We start from the raw sequence: 26,990 nt of genomic DNA, 5'->3' as shown, positions 1-26,990 counted from the left end.
ACACTGTGCATAAATTATAGGAGTGTCCACAACCCGCCCAAGCCCCCTTTTTAGATCTGTGTCTTAGAATTTATACACATCACTTTATAGAATACGCTTAGAAAGCTGTGCACGTAAAATTAAAGCCAATTAGTGGCAATAATTGCTTGTTAAGTACAATTATCAGTGCTGATTGGCTTTAAGCCAATTAAGTTGCATGCACAAATCAGAATATGACCAGATTTGCGTGTGCAACTCAAGTCGCACTATATAGAATTTGAGGGTATATGCATAACTATTCATTCTGCTCCTGCTCTGCCCAAAGGAATTTTCACTGGCACTCTCTAAAGAGTATTTTTGAACATCCCAAGCCAGAGGATTATACATTTACCAACAGTCAATCAATGTATACATCCTTTTGAATACATAAGGCCTGATATTTAAAAACATCCATCTGGGTAGCAGCACCAGCTACCCGGGTAATACTGCTGACTGGGGCCACTCACTAATTTTCAACAGCATTTATCTAGATAATGACACTGAAAATGATTACAGATCTCTCTGGCTGGCACTGTGGTACTCCAAGGGCAGAGCATGGGTGGAGCCAGAAAATATCCGGATAATGGTAACAGTTATGCAAAAAAACCTGTGATAAATATCTGGATAACTTAGAGGGGCATAATCGAACGCGAACGCCCATCTCCATGGGCGTCTATGTCCGAAAACGGGTATGTGAAGAAGCGGGACAGACCGTATTTTTGAAAAAAATGGGCGTCCATCTTTTGTTTTGAAAATATGGTTTGGACAGACCAAATGCCATGGATTTGGTCCTTTCTGAGCTGGGCGTTTTTTTTGTTTTTTTTTGCGATAATAGAAAATAAAAACGTCCAGCTCAGAAACGTCCTAATCCAAGCCATTTGGTCGTGGGAGGGACAAATGTACAAAACTTCCATAGCTCTTAGGGGTGAAGGGAGCAACTACATCTGGGTACAGTGGGTTTCAGAGGCCTCCCAATTACCACCACAAGTGGTACAGGTGGGGGGGGGGGGGATGGGCCTGGGTCTGCCTGCCTAAAGTGCACTGCAGTACCCACTAAAAGTGCTCCAGGGACAGGACTTGTTGCTGCTGTATAACCTTGGCACAGCAGTTGACACCTGAAGACTAATCTCGCTGAAAACGTCCTTTATTTGAATAAGCACCTTTACTCACAGTTGACTGCAGATCAGAGGTTGTGCCCCACTGGCAACGAGTCTCGCTGATACTGAGATTAGCAGTAGGTCCGAGCTGGCAGAATGCTGTACAATGCCCTCTTTCAGCAACATTCAAGGGAAGAACTAAGTGCTGTAATGTGGCTAACACATGAAAGGGATCTAAAACTGGCTTACACAAATGGCCACTACCTCATGGACTACCGGAAACAAAACAGGGCACACTCTGACCCAGTAAGCAGAGGGAAAAGCACCATGGGAGTAGAGCCTACCAACTACCAATATCGTGAGCATTTAACACAAGCTAGTGGAATCACGGCGCCCAATACCCTAAGCCCACCACAATGCATTGCTGATGTGACTCTGCAGTGCCCTTAACAGAAAAGGTGTCACACTCACCCGAGACCCACATCAGAACCAGGGAAAGGCTGTCAGAGGATAGAACACATTCTGCTGTCATGGAGGTGGGTACGGAATTTGAGGCTGGCATACAGGCCGGGGAAAAAGTTTGTAAAGTGGGGTTTTTGTTGGTGGGAGGGGGTTAGTGACCACTGGGGGAGTCAGGGCAGGTGATCCCCGATTCCCTCCAGTGGTTATCTGGTCAGTTGGGGCACTTTTTTGGGACTTGTTCATGAAAAAAAAGTGTCCAAAAAAGTGACCCAAAATCGCAGTTAAAACGCCTTTTTTTCCGATTATCAGCTAAAGACGCCATCTCTCCTCAGCCGATAACCATGCCCCAGTCCCGCCTTCGACACGCCTCCAACAAGCCCCCATTAACTTTATTCGTTCCTGCGACAGAGTGCGGTTGAAGACGCCCAAAATCGGCTTTCGATTATACCGATTTGGGTGCCCGCGAGAGAAAGACATCCTTCTCCCGATTTAGGTCAGAATATGGGCATTTTTTTCTTTCGATTATAAGGTGGTTAGTACAGCACATCTATTCCAAGTTGTCCAAATAGTTATCTTGATACTGGCACTAACTATTGCTGTTAACTAGATAATGGTAGTGATCTGTGGAATTCCGGGTATTCAGAACCGATATCTGGACTGTAGTTAGCACTAATATCTGAGAATATGATTAAACAGTGCAGCCAGCATTTAAAAGACAAACTGACCACAGAGTTTAAATATTGACAGCTTATTACATACTGGTGTAAAAGAATCCCCCCACCCCCGTTTACAAAGCCACGTGGCACTGCTGACACAGCCCATTCAAAGTGAATTAATGGGCTGTGTCAGCATTACCACACCAACAGCTGCTAGCATGGCTTTATAAATAAGGGCCTAAGAGAGGCATTTTCGATATGATGTCCAAATCTGATTTTGGATGTTTTGCAAAAAAAAAATCCAGTTCCAAACATGATCTGTCTTTTTGTTTTTTTGTTCAATAATCACCCTATTTTAGACATTTTTGTGCTCAGCGCTACAATAGCCCTTTTGCCTGCAGGTGTCACATATATGTGGGTTCATAAGAACATAAGAGTAGCCATACTGGGTCAGACCAATGATCCATTTAGCCCAGTATTCTGTTTCCAAACAGCGGCCAATCCAGGTCACAAGTACCTGACATAAGTACATAAGTATTGCCACACTGGGACAGACCAAAGGTCCATCAAGCCCAGCATCCTGTTTCCAACAGTGGCCAATCGAGGTCACAAATACCTGGCAAGATCCCCAAAAAGTTCAATACATTTTATGCTGCTTATCCCAGAAATAAGCAGTGGATTTTCCCCAAGTCATTTTAATAATGGTCTATGGACTTTTCCTTTAGGAAGCCGTCCAAACCTTTTTTAAACCCCGCTATGCTAACTGCCTTTATCACATTCTCTGGCAACTAATTCCAGAGTTTAATTACATGTTAAGTGAAGAAAAATGTTATCCGATTCATTTTAAATTTACTACTTTGTAGCTTTATCGCATGCCCCCTAGTCCTAGTATTTTTGGAAAGAGTAAACAAACGAATCATGTCTACCCATTCCACTCCACACCCAATCAGTAGCAGCATTCCATGCTACCAATCCTTGGGCAAGCAGTTACTTCGCCATGTCTGTCTCAATAGCAAACTGTGGACATTTCCTCCAGGAACTTGTCCAAACCTCTTTTGAACCCAGATACGCTAATGCTGTTACTGCATCCTCCGGCAAACAGTTCCAGAGCTCAAAGAATTCCATAACTTAACCATTCGTCGAGTGAAAAAATATTTCCTCCTATTTGTTTTAAAATTATTTCCATGTAACTTAATTGAATGTCCCCTAGTCTTTGTACTTTTGAAATAAGTAAAAAATCAATTTACTTCTACTTGTTCTACACCACTCAGGATTTTGTAGACCTCAATCATATCTCCCCTCATCCGTCTCTTTCCCAAGCTGAAGAGCCCTAACCTCTTTAGCCTTTCCTCATACGAGATGAGATCCATTCCTTTTATCATTTTGGCTGTTCTACTGTGAACCTTTTCTAATTCTGCTATATCTTTTTTGAGATACGGCGACCAGAACTGAACGCAATACTCAAGGTGTGGTTGCACCATGGAGTGATATAGAGGCATTATAGTATTTTCGGTGTTATTCACCATTCCTTTCCTAATAATTCCTAGCATCCTGTTTGTTTTTTTGGCCGCCGCCACACACTGAGCAGACTATTTCAGCGTATTATCTATAACAACACCTAGATCTTTTTCTTGAGTGCTGATCCCCAAAATGGTCCCTAGCATCAGGTAACTATGATTCGGATTATTCTTTCCAATGTGCATCACCTTGCATTTGTCCACATTAAAGTTCATATGCCATTTGGATGCCCAGACTTTCAATTTCCTAAGGTCTTCCTGCAATATTTCACAGTCCACATGTGTTTTAACAACCTTGGATAGTTTAGTGTCATCTGCAAATTTAATCACTCGTCGTTCTGATTTCCACATAATTTATATGTTAAATAGCACCGGTCCCAGTACTGATCCCTGCAGCACTCCACTGTTCACCTTCATCCATTGAGAGAAATGACCATTTAACCTACCCTCTGTTTTCTGTCCAATAACCAATTCCTAATCCACACCAGAACATTGATTCCTATCCCATGACTCTTTTCTCAGGAGACTTTCATGAGGAACTTTATCAAACGCACTGTTTGCTTGGACTTTTCTCCTTATTTTCTGACTTTTTTTTTCAGATCATTGCACACTTTGGTTTTAATAGAAAAGCTTTAAAGCACATTAGAACTTTTAAAATCCATGTTAATTCAAATGTTAACCCACATTAAATAAATTTACTGTTTACAACATTTTAGTACATTAAAGGCTTCTATTCTACAATGACCTACACAGTTCCATGCAGATCATATAATCCTAAAAGATTCTGGAACAACATATGGGAATATATACAATAGAACTTGATCTAAATGAAAATTGTTTCACATATTTCACAAACAGAACTACCTTAAGCTGTTTACAAAAAGATTGAAAGTGAGTTAAGAAATGCACAGATAATGGTAAAGCATTCCCAACTGTCCATTCTAGATAGGGAATAGAGACCAATGACTGTTTTAGATATTTAACTGATTTAACTGGGGGACATAAAAGAGTTATTTGCCCCCGTACTAGCTGTCTTTTTAATAAAGAAAAAATCGGAAGGCATTTACATGTAAAGTTTGATAAACATTGTGCATAGCTTAAAATAACATCTTACTGAAACCGGAAGCCAGTGTAATAAAATTCTGGATTGTCTGCAAACGTTTTATTAGATATTTGGTACATCCCACATATACCACATTGCAGTAATCCATTTTTGATAGCAACAAAGGTTGAACTATAAGCCTGAATGAAAACATTCAAAATTTCTATGAATCGATCTTCTTAACATTAAAAAGGAATGCTTTACAGCCTTGTTGATATTTAAGGAGTGCTTTAAGGAGTGCTAACGAACTGCTTGCAATTTGTATCTATGGGAAAAAACATTTAGGGCTCCTTTTATTAAGGTACCCTAATAGATTTTGCAGGCTAAATGCTAAGAAACCCAATGGAATAAAATGGGCTTCAGAGTATTTAGTGTGTGCTAATCGTTAGCACACACTAAATCCATTAGTGCACCTTAGTAAAGCGACTCCTTAGTACACGGGCTCCATGCTATCATGGAAACACCATAACATCTGGTACAATTTATATTAAAGAAAACAAAATAAAGAAAAAAATTACCTTTGATCCAAGTGCTCCAAGTTCACCTTTAGGGCCATCTAAACCTTTATGTCCCTATGAATATAATAAATCATAAGATTATCCATAACATTGCCTTTTTTTTATTATATTGATGCAGATTACCCTGTCCTCAACTTGTGACTGTCTGCTGGTTCACCAACAATGCACTCCAGGTTTCTTTCTAGATTTTACTTTTGGGATGGATTATCTTGTGTAGTGAAAAACACCCCTATGAGATGGCATTACATCATACATTGCAGACTTAAACCATCGTGCAACATAAAGACTAAACAGATACTATAAGCACCACATCTCCATCCATTTTAAATGTTTTACAATGCAACTTTTTACAACAGATAAAAAGGCTGACTATGAAAGAGAAAGCTGGCAAGAAGGATTAAAAGAAAGATAAAAGTGGGGAAAGGCAGACGTGGAGAAGGGATAATGCTGAATGAGAAAGGAACAAAGTGAAGACAATAAAACTGATGGAAAATGTATTAGTGCACTCATTAAGCAAGTCTAATCGATTCATCTAACACAAACCTTCATCTCCAAACCCAAATGTTTCTTCACAACATCCACATCTCCCTCCTCAGGCAGCCATTTCCTCCTTCCATCTTTACTTGCTGCCCAGGCAATAGGTAATTTATTTTCTAACAAAGTTCACAATATCAGTCTTAGGGTTGATATTCAATGTGGTTTAAATGAGCAGCGAGGCTTCTGCCTTCTTAAACCACACCGAGTGAGCCATCCCCAGATTCTCAATACTAGTTAACCACACAATGCTGCTGCAAATTGGTGAGTCCACCGCAGCACTGTCCAATTAGTGCCTGGGTGGTCCAAGGAAGAGTCAGGACAGGCCTGGAAGATATGTGGGCACTGGCAATATTCATAGTAACATAGTAGATGACGGCAGAAAAAGACCTGCATGGTCCATCCAGTCTGCCCAACAAGACAACTCATGTGTGCTACTTTTTGTGTATATCCTACTTTGATTTGTACCTATGCTCTTCAGGGCACAGACCGTATAAGTCTGCCCAGCACTATCCCCGCCTCCCAACCACCAGCCCCGCCTCCCAACCACCGGCTCTGGCACAGACCGTATAAGTCTGCCCAGCACTATCCCCGCCTCCCACCACCGGCTCTGGCACAGACCGTATAAGTCTGCCCAGCACTATCCCCGCCTCCCAACCACCAGCCCCGCCTCCCAACCACCGGCTCTGGCACAGACCGTATAAGTCTGCCCAGCACTATCCCCGCCTCCCACCACCGGCTCTGGCACAGACCGTATAAGTCTGCCCAGCACTATCCCCGCCTCCCACCACCGGCTCTGGCACAGACCATATAAGTCTGCCCTGCACTATCCCTGCCTCCCAACCTCCAGTCCTGCCTCCCACCACTGGCTCTGGCACAGACCATATAAGTCTGCCCAGCACTATCCCCGCCTCCCAACCTCCAGCCCCGCCTCCCACTACCGGCTCTGCTATCCAATCTCGGTTAAGCTCCTGAGGATCCATCCAGCACTGAATATGCCCTGAAGAGCATATTAAGTGCTGAGGCCTGCGCATCTTAAACTAGATAGGTAGGACAGCATAAAAAGCATTTCTGCCTTTGCCTGGTTAGGTATGTGGATACTGGCACTTAATATCAACCAGTAAACACACAACTTTCAGATCTGCCATTGACCCAGATGTTCAGTGCCAGTGCCCAAAGACAGCACTTTGTTAATTCTCTTAGGAGCACCTTTTACAAAGTATTGGTAAGCCCAACACGGGCTTACCTCACTCTAAATTGGAACTACCACCAGCCCAACATGGCTGCTGGTGGTAGTTCTGGCTCGAGTGTACGCCATTTCTGGCGTGCTGGAAATTTATTTCTAGCGTGGCACTAACCCGGCGATAATTGAGCATAGCTGTGTGCTGCCTGGTTACTGCCAGGTTAACACGGGTGCCCTTACCACCAGTGATCCCCGCTGCATGGCCACACAGTAAGAGTTATCTTACCGCATAGACATGTTTTTGGACTTTATTCCCGCTGCGGTAAAAAGGGCACTGGCAAGTGGGAAAAATAGTCCCCGCTGCTACCGCACAGCTCATTTTACCCCGCAGCTTAGTAAAAGGACCCTTTATTTTTGTCTTGTTTTTATCTTGTTGTTTCTATACCTTTTTATTCGTGTCACAGTCACGCACCGGAATGTGGGGCTCTGCACCTCACGGGACTTCAGTGCATCACCCCCACATCCTGCAGGCTCCATTTCTGCATTGCGACCTAGCAGCAAGGCGTAGCAGGGCTTGGCCATGGATAGGACAGCCCGAGAAGAGCTGGAATTGGTGTGAGCATGTTCGAGCAGCTGGGTGGAACGCTGACTTCATCACCTGTGCTCCTTTTCAGTGGGGCGTTTGGGTTCTTCAGGGCTTTGGCTACTCTTCGCATTCTTTGTGTGAGCTGCAGTGGTTCCTTTTGTGCTTCTGCCTGCCTTCTTGTCTTTGACTCAGATCGGATCTGGCTAATCTATGTCTGTCTCCTTGTCATAGAACTGGACTGGACACTGACTACTCTCTGCCTGCTGCCTGCCATGACCCAGACCAGATACTGCCTACTCTCTGCCCACTGCCTGCCAAGATCCAAAGCCGGACACTGACTACTCTCTGCCTGCTGCCTGCCAAGACCCAAATTGGATTATGACTATTCTCTGCTTGCTGTGTGCCTAGCTCTAGTCTGAACTTGGCCCCTCTTCCAGTTGTCCATCTGCCATTTTCCTGTAAGTCATGCTGGTCACTCAAACCAGGGGGCTCAACCCTCGGGGAACTGTGACTGGTATAAGTGAAGCTTCCTGAGGGCTGGATGACTGCCGTTCCTGTGCACCTTCATTGTAGTGGTATATTAAATAAAGATGATACTTGATACACAACAATGTCTGGGTTTAATTCAGCCCATTGCTGCCAAAAATTTTCAAACCACTGACTGCTTCAGACTGGATACTGACCAGCTTGAGTTTTCCACCAACCATTCGACTCTGTTTCTCTCCAATTCCCTGTGCACAAGCCACCTTTTCCTTGTTTCCTGAAATCTTAGAGGTGAAAACTTTCCAACATTTCTCCTCCTCCAAACCCAGTTCATGCTCCTTTGATCCTGTTCCCAACCAGTTCCTCAGTTGTTTCCCCTGCAGTTATCCTCTCTACTTGTCACATCCTCAATCTATCACTTCTCACTGCAATCATAATCATTGCCTTCAGACATGGTCTATCCCTCAAGAATTTTTCTTAGGAATTCAAATATGAATTTATAATTTAAAAAAATACATCACCTTGACTGAGCCCTATAGATCCCTTACTTATCATCTCACTGTCTTTCTCTTTCAACTACTAGAGTATGCAGTTTCTTTCCATTGCCTTGACGTTCTTTCATCACCTGCCTTTCTTGATTCATTCTATTCTGGCTTCTGCCCTCTAGCAATAGACCTTGTGAATTCTTTATGGCCACAGCCTGGGTTCTTAATTCACTCCTCATCCATCTTGATCACCAACTTCTTGACTCCCTATTCTCAAATGAATTTCAGGACTTCATCTTATATTGGTTCTCCAATTACCTTCCTGTCACTATTAACATATCCTTTGATAAATCTTCTGACACTATTACCCTATTAACCATCATTGTTCCCCATGACCTCCTGTTCTCTCTTTACTCTCATTCTTCCCACAGCTTTCTGTACCATTTCTATGCTGGTGGTTCCCAAGTCTATCGTTCTGCACCAGAACTTTCATCTAAAGTCCAGTCCTAAACTTCAGCCTGCAGTGGCATAGCCACAGGTGGGCCCAGGTAGGCAGAGGCCCACCTAATTTGGGCTTAAACCCACCTAAAATTGTCCCATCTTGTCGTGTCTGGCAGGGATCCCCATGACTCCTCTTGTCAAGAATTCTTTAAATCTTCTGGGTACTCGGCAGCAGTATCTCAGAATGGTTCCCCCCATCCACCCTGCCACCACCACCACCATCACACACGAATGCTCAGTTTTTCAGCAATTGTGAAAACTGAGCAAGTACAGGGGGCTGGTAGGATTACTTTCCCTCATATTCCATCTCAATGGATAACACGTTTATCCTCCAGTACCCTTAGTCTGCAACCTTTGAGTTAAGTTTCACTCCTTTCTCTTCTTCTCTACATGCATCAAAAATGCTACTAAATCATGTTTGTTTCTCTATGAGCATTTAATGTAATAAACAAAAATAAAAGAAAGCAATGGCGTACCAAGGGTTGGGCAGTGGTGGCAGTCCGCCCCGGGTGTACGCTGTGGGAGGGGAGCAGCTGCGCAGTTGTCAGCTCCGCCAGTTCCCTGCTCTCTCTGCTGTTACTTCCTGTTCCAGGGCAGAGGGAGCAGGGAACAAGTGGAGCTGACAGCCACACGGCTGCTCCCAGCACCCCAGTAGGTAAGAAGAATGCACCCGGGGGAGGGGGGGCTTGGAGGTGATGCACCCAGGGGGACAGTGATGTGCCATGGGGGACACTGCACCTGGGAGGGGTGTTGTGCTGCACCCGGGGGGGGGGGGGGGGAACGCTGCACCTGAGGAAGGGGGGTGAAGAGTGGCAAACCGCCCCGGGTGGCAGCCAACCAAGGAACGCCTCTGAAAGAAAGAAAAGGAAGATGATAGCTTTTTATTTGACTAACTTAAAATATCATCTTACTTCCTTTTCTTTGTTTTATTTCTATATATTACCTTAAAAATGGACTATCACTGCTACCCTACCACTTTTCCCTCCACAAGCATCAAAATCTAGCCCATTCTCTGAATACAGTAACAAAACTTTTGTATCCATTTTTTTCATCCCCTGCTGCCTAGACTACTGCTGATGGGCCACCCACTAAGATGAAGTGGTGATTTAGATAACAATTTATATGTACATATTGCCTGAAAAAAAACCTCACTTTTCAATATTTGCACAATATAATTCAGAACCCTTCATTTTCACTTTAAATTGATTAATTTCCAAATAAAAGAAAGAAAACCCAAGTGTTTTACAAATACTTAATTCAGGTTTTGCTGGATTTTGCCCTAATTTTGTAACACTCAGAATTTTGTTTTAATCTTCCAGAATTCATTACTGTTTTGGACAATCACCCCTACACACACACACCTCCATACCACAAGTAGTGGGTCATCCATCTGCATACCCCATTGCTTTCCCTGATCCTCATTTCCTGTGCCAGCCCCCTACCCCCATCCTTCAGCAGCACAGGAGGTGAGATTAAGATATGTATGAAGCACAGCTCAATCAAATAAACTCTAATGTTTGCTTAGAAAAATAAGTGCTTTTCTACTGACCATCTTCCCATTTTTGAAGAAAATTCAAATTAAATACCCTTGTCAATAGCCTTTCTATTGAAAGGCACAAATTACCACAAAATCTCATGCAACGTTGATAAAGCTTGAGTTGACCAAGAAAGATTCCTTAGAATACAGCCATCCACCTCTTTCCAGAATTAAGATGTAATATGGCAGTATGCTAACTGGTACAATATATTGCCCATTGGAATTTCTACATCATATATTACTCAAGACGAAGCACTATGTTATTCTACATTTGCAGTTGTATTAATGAAATATCTCTGAAATAATCTCTATGAATAATTCAAAGATGAATGCTTACTCTGTGACCCTTAAGACCAGGAAGCCCAGGAGCACCAGGGAACCCACGAACTCCCTAATAGCAAAAAAACATAGTTTTATAATTAGAGTTAACAGCAAATCAAACAATAGCCAACATAGGGCTCCTTTTACTAAGCTGCAGTAGAAAGTGGTCTTAGCAAGCCCTTGCATGGATTTTTCCCTCGTGCTAAGGCCATTTTTACTGCACCAGTAAAATGGACAATTTTCCATTTTTTTCCCTTAATGGTCATGCGCTAAATGTTGCCATTAGCACGCGGCCATTACAAAAGATTACCATGGTAGCACTTACTGACACCTATTTGGTAGGCAGTAAGGGCTTACTTGATAATCTGCACTAGTCAGTTAGCGCATGGTAATGTGGATGCACTAACTGATTATTGCAGAAATGCCCACTCTCCACCCTCAGCCACACCTCCACTACACAAAAATTAAAAAATAATGTTAGCGCAAAGGTAGCGTATGCCTAATGGGAACTTACTAGAGGACACTTGAGTGCATCCTGCAGTAAGCCCTTTTACGATGCGATAATTACTTATTGATTTATTAATACCATACACTATCTCACAACTATTTCCCTTGTTCTTATATTCTAGAATACATATCTAACTAATCCCCTGTTTACAAAGCCGCACTAGCGGCTGCCTGTGCAGTAATGCCAACACAGCCCATTCACTTTAAATGGGCTGTATCGGTATTGCCGCATGGCTTTGTAAACAGGGGGGTTAATATGCACCTGAGCTTTCCAGTAATTTGAACATTTTATTTTACAAAACAAATAACTCCTGTTGTAGTAATGTTGCATACTATTTTACAGCAACTTAAACAATCCATTATTGCCAAATTTTCAACTTTCCAGTTTCAACTACTAAACAAATGTCAGTTTTCTCATAAGAAAAGCATGTGGTTTTTATATGTCATATGTGATCCCTTATAACTGAAAGTGATGGACCTAGCCAAACTGTGGGCTAGACATACTAACTAAAAGGCACTGCCACATTAACACATGCTATCATGCATTATTGTGTCTTACTTACTAAAGATGTGCAGTAATACACTTCAGTAAATCAAGCCCTCTGCATTCAAGTAAGTCCTCGGGGGCATGGTAAACTTTAACTTTTCAAGGGTGGTGAGTGATTTAGAGGGGCACAGGATAGAGCAAAATTGGCATCTTTCAGAAAGACATGCATGGGGCACTGAACTGAGGCTAACTAGAACAAAAAGTCATCAATAGGTTACCATAAACACCTAAGTACTCTGAAACAGTGGGTATGAATTTTGATTTTTATGGAGATATTTTCTTTAAAAGGAAAGCTAAGAATAAAAAAAATAGAGATTTTTTTCCCCTTCAGCATTTACCCTCTCCTCCCCCTATCTCTTGCTATCCTTGTATGTCACTCCCTTCTTTACTTCCCTGTAGGGGAGAGTGGGGTCTTTCAGTACAACAAAATTTCCAGTTTCTTTCATTTTCAAAATAAATTACATTTTATTCTGTTTTCATTTTGAAAGCGATCCTCCAACTGCCCATGTTTTTCTTAAATCATCTCAGTTCAGGTCCCGCTCCCCCGCCGCCGCCGCCGCCCCCCTCCCCATCTCTTCCCATCTCTTACCTGTCTACAGGTTTAAATGAATCAAAATGGTGCATGAGTGCTCTTTAGTCCCTTCTTGCCCCCCCCCCCCCAATTCTGGGTTCCTTAATAGGGGGTGCTGATCTGAGGTTAGTGCCATTTTGGAGTACAGAGTTTACTTCAAAATGGCACCAGGAAGGCAGGAGGGACCAGGGATCACTCCAGCCCAATTATAATCATCAAAACCCAAGGACTGAAGGAGAAGGTGTCAGGGTGGTGCACTATTTGCTTTTATAGACTGGGTAGATAGGAAGCAGGAGAGTGCCATACTGAACAGGACACCATTTATTTAATTTCAAATTAATGAAACAAAATAGACACACAAAGCAAAGAGAAAGAATTTCCAGTTCACAGACCTACTCCCTGACCTGTGTTTGGTAACTTGGTGCAATTTTCCATTACAAGAGTCTCACTCCAATCTATGTTCTTTTCCTTTTCTCTTTCTTATTATCATCTCCTTTCTATTTTAAGCTCTTAATTTTTGACTCTTCCTCAGTTTGCTTCTGTTCCCTTTCATAAGAAACATTTATTTCGAGGGGTATATTGAGCACGCAGCAGGCAGTGTATTTTTAAAAGCTGACTGCCATGGATTCTTCATGCCCAAACATTTAGCGCGGATATCCAGATATTAGGTGGACCTGACTATCTGGGTGTAACAGAGCTGCTGCTACTTATCCAGGTACTAGTGATATCAAGAACAGTATCCAGATAAGGAAATGGATAAAGTTAGGACAGCTAGATCTTCGGCATTATTTGGTTAATGCAGCTGGAATTCCACATATACACCCGGTGAGCTGAACCTATCTGCATAAGAGCTGGTTCTTTATTTATAATTTATTAGGCACGCTTCATTCTAGTGATAACATCTATTGGAGACGATCTATTCATCTGTTTGCTGTGCATATACAATAGCTTTGATTGCTTCATCATTTCACATAATGTTGTCCAGTAAATGCCAAGCTTTTAACATTTTTAACAGAAATCATAAGTTATGTTTTATTCAGTACGTACAAATTACAACAAATCAGATTTATCTTACCGCAGATCCTGGGAATCCAACCTCACCAGTTTGTCCAGCTCTACCAGCCTCACCCTAAAAATAAAGACAAAACAAATTATACCACTGTGTTTCAAACTGCTGCTTTTCATTTCATAAACATCTGTACAGGCCAATAGTCAAAAAAAATTAAGCATTCACTGGTATTCAGTGAATGAATAACAGCCCTATCTTTGTATTTTCAAAATTCTACAGATAATATCTGGATAGCTAGATAGTAGAGAGCAGACACAAAACCCGCACAGTGAAGTGCACAAACTAAGGGTGTTTAAAATGTTCCTTTATTGAAATATCAAAGGACCCAACATGGCCTGTGTTTCATCCTCAATGGCCTGCATCAGGAGTCCAGAACATCTGTATAAACTAGTATGGTATCCATTATCTTATTTGTCAAATCAAAGGAGGAAAGCCTCTAAACACCTTCTGCAGTGTCACCAATTTCATCTAGAAAATCTGCATGCCTCTTTGCTTCCAAACAGGAAGTAGCAAACAGAAGATACATCCAGCAACCAGCTGTGTGCTACTTCCCGCTGCTATCCCTCCCCCATGCATTCTGCTTTGCCTGATTACAGGGAGTTATTTGGAAGCGGGCATCATTGAAGTGGGTCATCACAGGTATTTTTACCAGCTCTGGAAGCCAACAATATGAGGAAATTGGAGAGTCATGGGATAGGAGGTAGTTTTCTATTGTGGATTAAAAACTGGTTAAAAGATAGAAAACAGAGAGTAGGGTTAAATGGTCAGTACTCTCAATGGAGAAGGTTCCCCAGGGGTCTGTGCTGAGACCACTGCTTTTTAACATACTTATAAATGATCTAGAGATGGGAGTAACTAGTGAGGTAATTAAATTTGCTGACAACGCAAAGTTATTCAAAGTTGTTAAATCGTGAGAGGATTGTGAAAAATTACAAGAGGACCATATAAGATTGGGCATCCAAATGGCAGATGACTTTTAATGTGAGCAAGTGCAAAATGATGCATGTGGGAAAGAGGAACCCAAAGTATAGCTATGTGATTCAAGGTTCCACATTATGAGTCACCGACCAGGAAAGGGATCTAGGTGTTGTCGTTGTTGATACATTAAAACCCTCTGCTCAGTGTGCAGCTGCGACTAAGAAAGCAAATAGAATGTTAGATATTATTAGGAAAGGAATGGAAAACAAAAATGAGGATGTTATAATCCCTTTGTATTTCTCCATGATGGGACCACACCTTGAATACTGTGTGCAATTCTGGTCACCACATCTCAAAAAAGAAAAGGTACAGAGAAGGGCGATGAAAATGATAAAGGGGATGGGATGACTTCCCTATGAGGAATGGCTAAAGTGGCTAGGGTTCTTCAATTTGGTGAAAAGATGGCTGAGGGGAGATATGACAGAGATCTATAAAATAAAGAGTGGAGTTGAACGGGTAGACGTGACTTGTTTACTCTTCCAAAAAATACTAGGACTAGTAAAAATGAATCAGAGAAAATATTCGTTGCCAGAGAATGTAATAAAAGCAGGTAGCTTAGCAGGTTTGGATAACTTCCTAAAAGAAAAGTCCATAAGCCATTATTAAGATGGACTTGGGGAAAATCCATTGCTTATTTCTAGGATAAGCAGCATAAAATGTAATGCACTGTTTTGGGATCTTGCCAGGTACTTGTAACCTGGATTGGCCACTGTTGGAAACAGAATGCTGGTCTAGAGGGCCCTTCGGTCTGTCCCAGTATGGCAATACTTATGTAATTACTAGTAAAAAAGGCCCGTTTCTTAATGCAATGAAACAGGCGCTAGCAATGCAATGAGTTCCTGCCATTAATGTTTCCACGGTTGTATTCTGACTATAATTGTTGTTTACATGTGTAAGATTTCTTTATATACAATATTTTTTGTGTAAACTGGGTTACAATGTGGTAAAAGTTTTCCTTGTTCAGGCCCTTCAATCAGTTTAACAATCACATCAGAAGAGCTCCTTACTCGTGAGAATGCAACATACAGTTGCCCATGTGAGAGACTGAGAGTGACAGTGTGTTTTACAGACAGTGTAAGAGAGAGATACACAGAGTGATTGATTGAGTGTGTGTGTGTGTGTGTGTGTGATGTCTGTGTGTGTGTGTGTGTGTGTGTGTGTGTGATGTCTGTGTGTGTGTGTGTGTGTATGTGTGTGAGTGAGTGAGTGAGTGACAAAGTGATTAAATGTTTGTCTTTCCTTCCGTTCTGTGCACTTGCCTCCACTGATGTTCGTACCTCCCTGTATGTGATTGTTTGTTAGAGATTCAATCCACTCCACTTCCCTCCTCCAAGTTCCGTTCTGTCTGATTGGTTCTTTGTTCCTGTGACGTCGCGTTTGTTTGCTTGGCAACTATGCAGCATTCCGTTTCCTCGACGTGAGGACGGGGACAGTGAGAGCCAATGAAACGCTGAACTACAGACTTACGAACCCTACACTGCCACAGTGCCACAGAGTCAGCTTCAGAATGTTCGAGGTGCTTTTCCTATATAATAATTCTCACATCCAACGTTCTAATGTGCCTGGTACCTTGGCTCCCTCGGAGGTGGTCTGCTAGGCAGTTTAGAATGCACTGACGTCAGTGATGTCACTGACAGCTGATTCCAAGGCAAGGGGAGGAGTAGGGAAACACGCGGAGCATGTTTCCCTACTCCTCCCCTGCCTACCAATCAGCTCTCAGTGCCCCCCCTTTGGCGCAACACCCAAGCCCCTCCGCCCCGGCGCAGCACCCAAGCCCCTACCCCCCTCGACGCATCACCCAAGACCCTCCCCCTCGGTGCATCACCAAAGCCCCTAACCCCCCCCCCTTGGGCACATCAACTCCCTTGCCACCCGCAGCCATCAATACTAACGCTGTCCGGCCGCTGCTGCTTCTCCTGTGGAGCAACAGCGGCCGATACAAAAAGAAAAAAGTCAAAAAAAGATTTTTAACCTGAAACGCGGCTCCGTAGACAGCCATCTGGCATTGGCTGTCGTCACTGCAGCCGCTCCTCCTCTCCCCTCCATGTCACTGCCCCTGCAGGAAGACCCCGGAGGAGCGCAGCGACGTCAGAGGAGAGAGGAGGAGCGGCTGCAGAGATGACAGCCAATGCCAGATGGCTGTCTACGGAGCCATGTTTCAGGTTTAAAATCTTTTTTTGGCTTTTTTCTTTTTGTACCGGCTGCTGCTGCTCAACAGGAGATGCAGCAGCAGCCGGACAGCGTTAGTATTGGCGGCTGCGGATGGCGAGGGGGTTGAGGTGCCCGAGGGGGGGTAGGGGCTTGGGTGTTGCGCCAAGGGGAGAGGGGAGGGTCGCTGGACGTGGGTAGCTGGAGGGGGGCAGGGGGAGGGGAGGGTCACTGGACATGGGTGGCTGCAGGGGGAGAGGAGGGTCTCTGGACATGGATGGCTGCAGGGGGGGGCAGGGAAGAGGGAGGTGGGGAGGGGGTCCTGAGACCAGATGGGTGGCTGCAGGGGAGGGCAGGGGAGACAGAAGGGACGCTGCAGGGGGGCAGAGGGAGAGGAGGGTCACTGGACATGGGTGGCTGCAGGGGGGGCAGGGGAGAGAGGTGGGTCACTGGACATGGGTGGCTACAGGGGGGGGCAAGGGGAAAGGAGAGGAGGGTCGTTGGACATGGGTGGCTGCAGGGGGGCAGGGGAGAGGAGGGTCACTGGACATGGGTAGCTGCAGGGGGAGAGGAGGGTTGCTGGACATGGGTGGCTGCAGGGGGGCAGGGGAGAGGAGGGTCACTGGACATGGGTAGCTGCAGGGGGAGAGGAGGGTTGCTGGACATGGGTGGCTGCAGGGGGGGCAGGGGGAGAGGAAAGTCGCTGGACATGGGTGGCTTCAGGGGGAGCAGGGGAGAGAGGAGGGCCACTGTGTTTGAGCTAAAGGAAGATAAACTATCCCTGTTCTGGTATAGAAGCACACCCCCAAGTATTCCAGCATTTGGGAAGGCGTTAGGCTGCACTTTGTGAAGTTGATCACCCAACCAAGCAACTGAAGCAACCCGACCACTTTGCCTGCCGACTCTCCTCGAAAGAAGACGCCCGCACAAGCCAGTCGTCTGGATAGGGATGGATCTGAATCCCTTGCTTCCTGAGACAGGGCGCCACTACTACTACTACCAGGAACTTGGAAAAGGTCTGAGGCGCTGTGGCTAGGCCAAAAGGCATCGCTTTGAATAAAAAATGATGACCGAGCACTGCACAGCGAAGAAAGCGCCTGTGGGGAGGCCAGATTGGAATGTGTAAATAAGCCTCTTTGAGATTCAGAGATGTCAAAAAGTTCCCTGGCTGTACCACTGCGATCACCGATCGGAGGGTTTCCATGCGGAAAAGCCAAACCCGTAAGGACCTGTTGACGCACTTGAGATCTAAGACAGGTCGCCAAGAACTGCCCTTTTTTGGAACCACAAAATAAATGGAGTATCGACCGCACACTCTTTCTGCTGGGGGTACAGGCTGGACGGCACCCAGCCATTGTAAGTTGAGGAGGGTGTGTTGAATGGCCCGCACCTACTACTACTACTACTACTATTTAGCATTTCTATAGCGCTACAAGGCATACGCAGCGCTGCACAAACATAGAAGAAAGACAGTCCCTGCTCAAAGAGCTTACAATCTAATAGACAAAAAATAAATAAAGTAAGCAAATCAAATCAATTAGTGTGAACGGGAAGGAAGAGAGGAGGGTAGGTGGAGGCGAGTGGTTACAAGTGGTTACGAGTCAAAAGCAATGTTAAAGAGGTGGGCTTTCAGTCTAGATTTAAAGGTGGCCAAGGATGGGGCAAGACGCTCAGGAAGTTTATTCCAGGCGTAGGGTGCAGCGAGACAGAAGGCACGAAGTCTGGAGTTGGCAGTAGTGGAGAAGGGAACAGATAAGAAGGATTTATCCATGGAGCAGAGTGCACGGGAAGGGGTGTAGGGAAGGACGAGTGTGGAGAGATACTGGGGAGCAGCAGAGTGAATACATTTATAGGTTAGTAGAAGAAGTTTGAACAAGATGCGAAAACAGATAGGGAGCCAGTGAAGGGTCTTGAGGAGAGGGGTAGTATGAGTAAAGCGACCCTGGCGGAAGATGAGACAGGCAGCAGAGTTTTGAACCGACTGGAGAGAGGAGAGGTGACTAAGTGGGAGGCCAGCAAGAAGCAGATTGCAGTAGTCTAAACGAGAGGTGACAAGGGTGTGGATGAGGGTTTTGGTAGCGTGCTCGGAAAGAAAGGGGCGGATTTTACGGATGTTGTAAAGAAAGAAACGACAGGTCTTGGCGGTCTGCTGGATATGAGCAGAGAAGGAGAGAGAAGAGTCAAAGATGACCCCAAGGTTTCAAGCTGAGGAGACAGGGAGAATGAGAGAGCCATCAACAGAAATAGAAAACGGGGGGAGCGGGGAGGTGGGGTTTGGGGGGGAAAATGAGAAGCTCGGTTTTGGTCATATTTAATTTCAGGTGGCGTTGAGACATCCAGGCAGCAATGTCAGACAAGCACGCTGAAACTTTGGTTTGGATGGAAGGTGAGATATCAGGGGTAGAAAGGTAGATTTGGGAGTCATCAGCATAGAGATGGTAGGAAAAGCCATGGGATGAGATTAATGAACCAAGGGAAGAAGTGTAGATAGAAAAGAGGAGGGGACCAAGAACAGAACCCTGAGGTACGCCGACAGGCAGAGGGATAGAAGTAGAAGAGGATCCACCTTGGCGGGACATTTGCAAGGAGATTCCAGAAAAGAGTCTACTATCGGACAAGCCAATTCTAACTTGCAGCCATCTCTGATAACCTCCAAGACCCATTCGTCGGACGTTACCCTGGTCCTCTCCACCAGGAATAGGGACAGTCTGCCCCCAATAACCGGCTGGATATGGACCAGGACCCCATCATTGGGCGGACCTGGCTGCGGGCTGGTTTTTGTTACCAGAAAGGAATGCCCGCCTGTCACCTCGAAAGGTCTGAGGCCTCCGAGAAGACCTTGCTCTCTGAAAAGAGGCCCCGCAACCTGGACAGTAACGCCGTGTATCCCTAAACTTAAGTCTAGGTCCTGCCGGTTGTACAAACTTGGACCTGTCCTCTGGGAGGCGCTGGCCCTTAGAGTCACCGAGGTCCTTCACAATCTGTTCTAAGTCTGTCCCAAACAAAAGCTTTCCCCTAAAAGGAAGCCTTGCTAAACGTGACTTAGAGGCCACGTCTGCAGCTCAATGCCGCAACCACAGCCAGCGACGTGTGGTGACCGCTAAGGAAACCTCCTTTGCCGAAGCCCTCAAAAGATCATAAAGAATATCTGCAAGGAAGGCTAAACTGGACTCCAAGGCCTGCAAAACAGCCACGAGATCTTCTGGAGAGGAGGCTTTCTGTACCCACGATAAGCATGCCCGTGCCGCATAGGAGCCACAAACTGAGGCCTGCAGGGAAAGGGCCTTTACTTCAAGGACAGCTTCAAGCAAGTCTCCAACTTACGATCCTGAGGGTCTTTGAGCGCCATGCCACCCTCCACAGGGAGAGTGGTTTTCTTAGTGGCCGCTGTGATTAACGAATTCACCGTAGTGACCTTCAGCAAGTCTAAGTCAGGAGCAGGTAGTGCATAAAGATGCGACATAGCTCTAAGCACCCTTAAGCCCACTGTCCGGCATATCCCAATGCGCCGAAATAAGGATCTTCATGTCCTCATGCACATGAAAGGAACGAGGTGGGCATTTGGTGCCAAGCGAAGGAAACAGTGGATCCAAACATAATAGAGGGCACCGGACCTGTTCCCCGACGATTCAGGGGGGAAATGGCCAAAACCTCAAAAGCCCTAACAATCAGGGAGGGAAGCTCTTCCCTGTGAAAAAAAGCGGGCAGCCGTCAGATCATTCCCCTTCTCAGAGGGCAGGGTGACCTCATCTGCCAAATCCAAAGATTCAGAGGGAGAGCCCGGAGACAAAACCGGGCCATCTGTGTCAGATAGCTCCTTGGGATCCAAAATCTTCACCCGGGGACATTTTGGCAGGGAAGACTGAGAGGCTGCAGCAACCAAAGTTTGCTGAGGAAGAGACGGGGCTGCCTGAAGAGAAGCTCTTGACTTCTTCAAAAGAAAGGCATTGTGCATTAATAAAACAAAGTCCGAGGAAAAAGGAACTGCAAGGGACTCCCCTGCTCCCAGTACATCGCTTCCCTCCACCAGAGCCTGTGCCACAGAAGCATGCTGCGCCTCTTCTCTATCAACCACCACTTGCGGAGTGGGTCGCACCTGAGAGGAAAAAATGGCGCCCGCCAACATGCGCTGCATTAACTACCCCGAGGAAACCACCAAAACTATCCCCTGTGCTTCCAACTCACCGGATGCCTGAGGGGAACCCCCGTTGCGCTGAACACCCGCTGCGGGCTGACGGCAGCAGGACTCACACTCTCCCGATGCTGCTCTCCGGCCCCCCACACCGGGAGCAGTGCTTAGCCACCTCAGACGGCACTGACATGCTGCACAAACGCCTGCCCAAAAACTGACTCGACAGAACGTCTAGTTCCTCCCGTATGATCAAACAAAAACAAAGTTTCTTACCTTGCTTTTTAGTCAGCAGAGAAAGGAAACACCCAATCAGACCAACAGCCCCGGGTGATGGAGGAAAAGTAGGGGGAGACCGGGAGGGACCTGGCATCACCAGCTGTACACCACAAACTGCAAACAGCCATTCAACCCCTGTCTGTGCTAAACTAGGCTCAAAGGACACCAGTAGCCAGATCAAACCAGAGCTACACAGAGATGTCCCTCCACCTGCTAGATAGAGAGAATACTGAGGTTCAGCTGGCTGCACAGGTCCACATATAGCAAAACCTTGCAGGGTCTCTCTATCTCCACCTGCTGGTAGAGGGACACAACCCACAAATCTCTGGATTGATCTGTGGGATGCTATGGAAGCCCAGATTTAATGTGGCACTATTTTTTAGGCTTTATCTTTTCTTTTTTTATTGGCAAGTCATACACTAATGTTCCCATTAGCAGGCAGTACCTGCAAAAAAATTAACACAAGAGCACTTACCACCTCCTATTTAAAAGATGCTAAGTACTCCTGTGTTAATTCTGCATTATCCCATTTGCACACTCTGATCATAACACAGTAGCTGGATAATGCAGGAACACCCATTCTCCATCTATCACACACCCCCTTTGAAAAATATTTTGGAAAAATTGGTAACGTGCTGGTTAGCATCTGCAAACACTTTAACGCATTTCTGTGGTAGCCTGTTTGCATGTACTAACCAAGTAATAAGGGCTTAATGCCCTTTACTAAAAGAGCCCCATAAACTAAAAAAAAATTGAATACCATTTAAACTTTTGGAATATAAGCTATAGTACTTTTTATGACTTGTTTTGCTCTCTCTCTCTCTCTTTATAAATATATGTAAGACACATTATTGCTAACATTAGCCATGTGGAAATTATGGGCATTACCTTGAACAGAGAGCTCTATGAAACTGATCTGGTCTATAGTCATATATGCATATGAAATGAAATTAACCCTAAAAACTGAAAAGCCAAAGCACTTACATCTTCACCAGGTTTCCCTGAAGGACCATCTGGACCACGATGACCTGGTGGACCCTTAAAACAAAAACATAAATAATCAGTGTAAAATGATGATATAATTGGAAATGAGCAGTCATACAATATGCTTCTCTTTGCCATTTGTTTCTGAATCACGAACAGTATGACCACTTGTCTGAAAGACCTTAAAATACTTCGGAAAAGGGAGTAGGAAAGGATTAGTGACTAACATATCTTCCAAGTGTTGCTAGAACTATGAGGAATAAAAAAAACCATCCCATTCTATTTGTCCAATCTTCATTACGACTCACAGTCATTTTCTCTATTCTACCACGCTGAAGTCTCTGAATTTTCTCTCACTGGCACCTTAATGTTGTTGCTCCAGGTGATAAGGAGACAGGCTTTGAGCAGAGTCATGTTTGGAGTAGCCCCTATGCATTGAAAGTTTGCTACAGATGAAAATGCACATGTATAAAACATAAGAAAATTTGCATGGGGACTGGCCAATAAAAAAGAAACCACTAACCTACTGCGTTGTAGTTATATTTTTGTAAAAATTGAGTTGCGTGATATATCACAACAGATTTACTACTTGACAGGGGGAGATTTAGTAATATTTTTCCCAAACAAGTTATACACTTCAAAGAACATGTGTCACGATCCCAGGCTTTGAACAACCAGGCACGAACTCTGGAACAATGTGAGCCCTTGGCCTACTGTCGTCGAGCGGCAGCAGGAGGCAAAACCCCCCCAAGCAAGACTGGGCAGGATTCAGGATGCACTAGGCTTGGCTAGAATCAGATACTGGAACAAGCTTGGCTTGACTGGGCTAGAACAAATACTGAAATGGACTTTCTTGGCTGGACTGGAACCGGATACTGAAACAAGCTTGGCTTGACTGGACTGGAACCAAATGCTGGAACGGACTTGGCTTGGCTGGACCGGAACCAAATTCAGGAACAAGCTTGGCCTGACTGGACTGAAACCAGATTCAGGAACAAGCTTGGCTTGACTGGACTGGAACTGGATTCAGTAACAAGCTTGGCTACAAACAGGGCAGAGACAAGCAAGAAGGGGACTGGAGCAAAAGACTACCAGGGTAAAGACAGACAAGCAGGGACAGAACCAAAGCTGAAGGCTTGCAAGGCAGAGGCAAGCAGGAAGGGGACTGGAGCTAAAGACTACCAGGGTAAAGACAGACAAGCAGGGACAGAACCAAAGCTGAAGGCTAGCAAGGCAGAGGCAACCAGGAAGGGAACTGGAGCTAAAGACTACCAGGGTAAAGACAGACAAGCAGGGACAGAACCAAAGCTGACCCACACAGACAAACAACAGAACTAAGGCTGAAGCTAAGGTAGAAGGGACTAGAACAAGCAAGGCAGACTAGGCAGGACACAAAGCAAACCAACAGACAAACAACAGAACTAAGGCTAAAGGCAGAAGTGCACATAGGCACCACAATTAAGAAGACAAGACACAGAAGTGCCCACAGGCATACAGACTAGAACAAGGCAGAAGTGCAACTGCACACGGACTAACCTGGGGACCTTTGGCATTGCAAAGGCCCTGAATGAAAGTGCACCACTTCCTTATAACAGGACAGAGACAGGAAATACACAGAACCCAAAGTGAGGCTTTAAACATAGAGGAAGTGGAAACCCTACAGGACAGGAACAGGAAATACACACTGAACACCGACGTGAGGCTTGGAACACACAGGCCAAACACAACAATGCAGACAGTAGCCAGCTCATGAGCTGACCAGCAGAATAAGGCGAGTCAAAAGAGGGATCACGGCCACAATCGTGACAACATGCAAGAGCCCAGAACATCAGAGTTTCAGGGCATTTTGCACATTTTTTTCATTGATAGGCCCTGCCTCTTAAAAATGTTTAGAAGGCCAATGTGCTAAACTAGACTATAAGCCCTCTGTGTAATTCACCTTGTGCTTTTATTTGGAAAGTACTGAAATCTAAAATCTGAATTCAATTATAGGGGAAAGGCATCTGTGGAGGGAGGGAATTTGTGGCATTGGTTTAAGTGACCAGGGGTGGTGACCGGCAGGGGAGCACCAACTTCCAGCAGGCTAGATATTAATACCACCACCACTGGGTTTCCTGACGAAGCTAATGTGAAACGGGTCTATCGGGACAGCACTGTATATTACAGAATAGAGGTTAAGAGTAGGTCGCTCTACAATCCATGGTTTGGATTGTTTCGCATTAAATGACAGGAGATTACCTGTTCATAGCAGATACTTGCTAACATATGCTACAGTGCATTTTAAAAGTTTCAATACTTTTTAAATCTGACGATATTCTGACCAGATAAAGCAATGAAATAAAGCATTTCTACAAGGCTAAGAGTCTTTATTCCAGTTGGTCAAAATGCTCAAAACAATCCCTGAGCATCTTGCTTCTTATGTAGAAAGGAATGTTGGTGCAGGTATATTTGATCTCACCATTCCTCCTGTTTCACCAAGTTCTCCTGGAGGTCCTTCTGGGCCTACACCACCCTAATGTGAACAAAAGAAACACAAAATACAGACAATTTGAATTATTTTAATTATAAAGAACATAGTGGCAGATTTGCTGAAGCTTTTTATCTTTCTATATCTATGGGAATAAAGCTTTGTAAATCAGGCCCACAATATTCAAGGCCCAGGCTTCTTTTGGGTCCCTTGAAAGTACCTATCCAGATACATTAGATATAATTCATTGATTGTACTTTTCCTTATAACACAATTAAAATTAATCAGTTTTAAATATGTCTGAAATTTGGGACTCAACATGCATTAGAACATTCAACTAACATAGATATGATGCTAAAGATTTTCTAGTCCAGAGCACTGGCCCCTTTAAGAAGCTTTCAGGAGCATTAGGCTGCAGCTTTGTGGCCCAATGCTGCCAGGATGAAAAAATACCACCTGCTTTTTGCTGGCAGTATTTTGTGTAGAATAACGAGACTTGTAGTGTTCACCACAAGCCATGTTATTCAGGGGTCCTTTTACCAAGCTGCGGTAAAAAGACCCCTGCGGTAGCAGAGAGGCTGTTTATCCCACGCACCAGAGCCCTTTTTATCACAGTGGGTAAAAAGCCCCTTTATAAAAAGGCCATGCGGTAAGATTACTCTTATCGTGCGGCCATGTGGAGAGGAGCACTTACTGCCACCCACTGAGCTGGCAGCAAGGGCTTCTGCGGTAACCCGGCGAAAACCGAGCAGTGTGCAGTGCTGCCTGATTACTGCCTGGTTAGCGCCATGATAAAAATTTTTTAAATATTTTTCTTTGAACCAGAAATGGTGCACGCTCGAGACGGAACTACCGCCGGAGGACATTGGGCCAACAGTAGTTCTGGGTTGCTGCGCAACAAGTCATTAGTAAAAGGGCCCTTCAATTTGCAAAGCATGCAAAACACCTCATTACTATGTATCTCATTACTGTATATTCCATGGTAACATATTTTTAATATGTTACAGTAATATTATGTGCTTTATTGCTCTTTGCATTAAGGGACAAATAACTTACATTCGGGCCATAATGTATGTTACTAACTACCCCCTAAATTGTTTTTCACTCCACAAACCTACCCCTGCTTCTGTTAATATCCCCACACTATGCAGGAAAATGCACATGAATCAAGGTTATACAACTTCCAAAAAGACCCACAGAAATTATTTTATTACCCTCACCAGTTTTCCTTTGAAAATTTGGCACCATGCACTTCATGGGTACTCTGGTACCTGCATATTTTGCTAACAGCAGAATAGAGGACAAACTGTCCACTAGGGAATCAACAAGACATGAAGAAAAAGATAGGCAGGTCCTGGCAGAGGTTGTTGCAATTCACCGCCCTCTGCCTGGGCCTGCCTACCTTTTTCTTCATCTCTACCTGCATACTTTGCACCTTCATAGGAGAAAGTGCAAATTATATGCCAGAACGTACATGTGGTGATTTGAAAATGCAATTGTCACATGTGATTTCCGTCCTCTAATCTAGCATTGTCCATGGTTTTATGTGGGTAAAATTATGATGACACAAGCACATCCTTTTACAAGCACATAGGGAATGGGAGATGAATTTTCAAACACATTCTTAAGTAGGTAAACGAACATTTACCCACACAAATGTTTATGGTTATTACCCTTTTCATATTCTATGCTATCACTTACTTGTTGTCCTGGAATACCTGGAGGTCCTCTTGGTCCAACCTGACCCTAGTGAAGAAAAAGGTAGACACAATTGTTTTTCATTAAGTTATTACATACAGCACATGTGTATCATGTTGAATTGTCCCATGATGAGAGTAATTCTAAAAGAGCACGCTTATTTATAAATGTCTATAGAGCACCTAATTGGTGTATATTCTATAAAGGAAAGCAGGTGATTTTATTTATAGAATACTAATGTAACCAGGTAAATTCTGGAATTCATTGCCAGAGAATGTGGTAAAAGCAGGTAGCTTAGCAGGGTTTAAAATAGGTTCAGATAGTTTCCAAAAACAAAAGTCCATAAGCTATTATTAAGATGGACTTGGAAAAATCCACTGCTTATTTCTAGGATAAGCAGCATAAAATCTGTCTTACTCTTTTGAGATCTTGCCAGGTATTTGTAACCTAGATTGGCCACTATTGGAAAAAGGATACTGGGCTTGATGGACCTTCAGTCTGTCCCAGTATGGCAACGCTTATGTTCTTATATGTGCATGTGCTTAGGTGCAAACCATTACACCAGACGTAGAGCTAATATAAATACTTATGCCTAGTTCTGGGAGATATGTGT

At 44.4% G+C, this 26,990-nt stretch overlaps 1 protein-coding gene across 1 annotated transcript in view; it reads right to left on the bottom strand.

Annotated features, from left to right (window-relative positions):
* The window catches only part of COL5A2 (collagen type V alpha 2 chain), a 335,742-nt gene that overhangs the window by 156,904 nt on the left and 151,848 nt on the right, over nt 1–26,990 (bottom strand). The window contains 6 exon segments of the mRNA XM_030208786.1: nt 5,371–5,424; nt 11,017–11,070; nt 13,701–13,754; nt 22,213–22,266; nt 24,671–24,724; nt 26,381–26,425. Of these exon segments, the coding sequence (XP_030064646.1) occupies nt 5,371–5,424; nt 11,017–11,070; nt 13,701–13,754; nt 22,213–22,266; nt 24,671–24,724; nt 26,381–26,425 (315 nt within the window).

Source organism: Microcaecilia unicolor, chromosome 7 (genome assembly GCF_901765095.1).
Source record: "Microcaecilia unicolor chromosome 7, aMicUni1.1, whole genome shotgun sequence".
NCBI classification, from domain to species: domain Eukaryota; kingdom Metazoa; phylum Chordata; class Amphibia; order Gymnophiona; family Siphonopidae; genus Microcaecilia; species Microcaecilia unicolor.
Note: the sequence above shows the minus strand (reverse complement) of the source record. Positions and strands in the feature narration are given on the sequence as shown.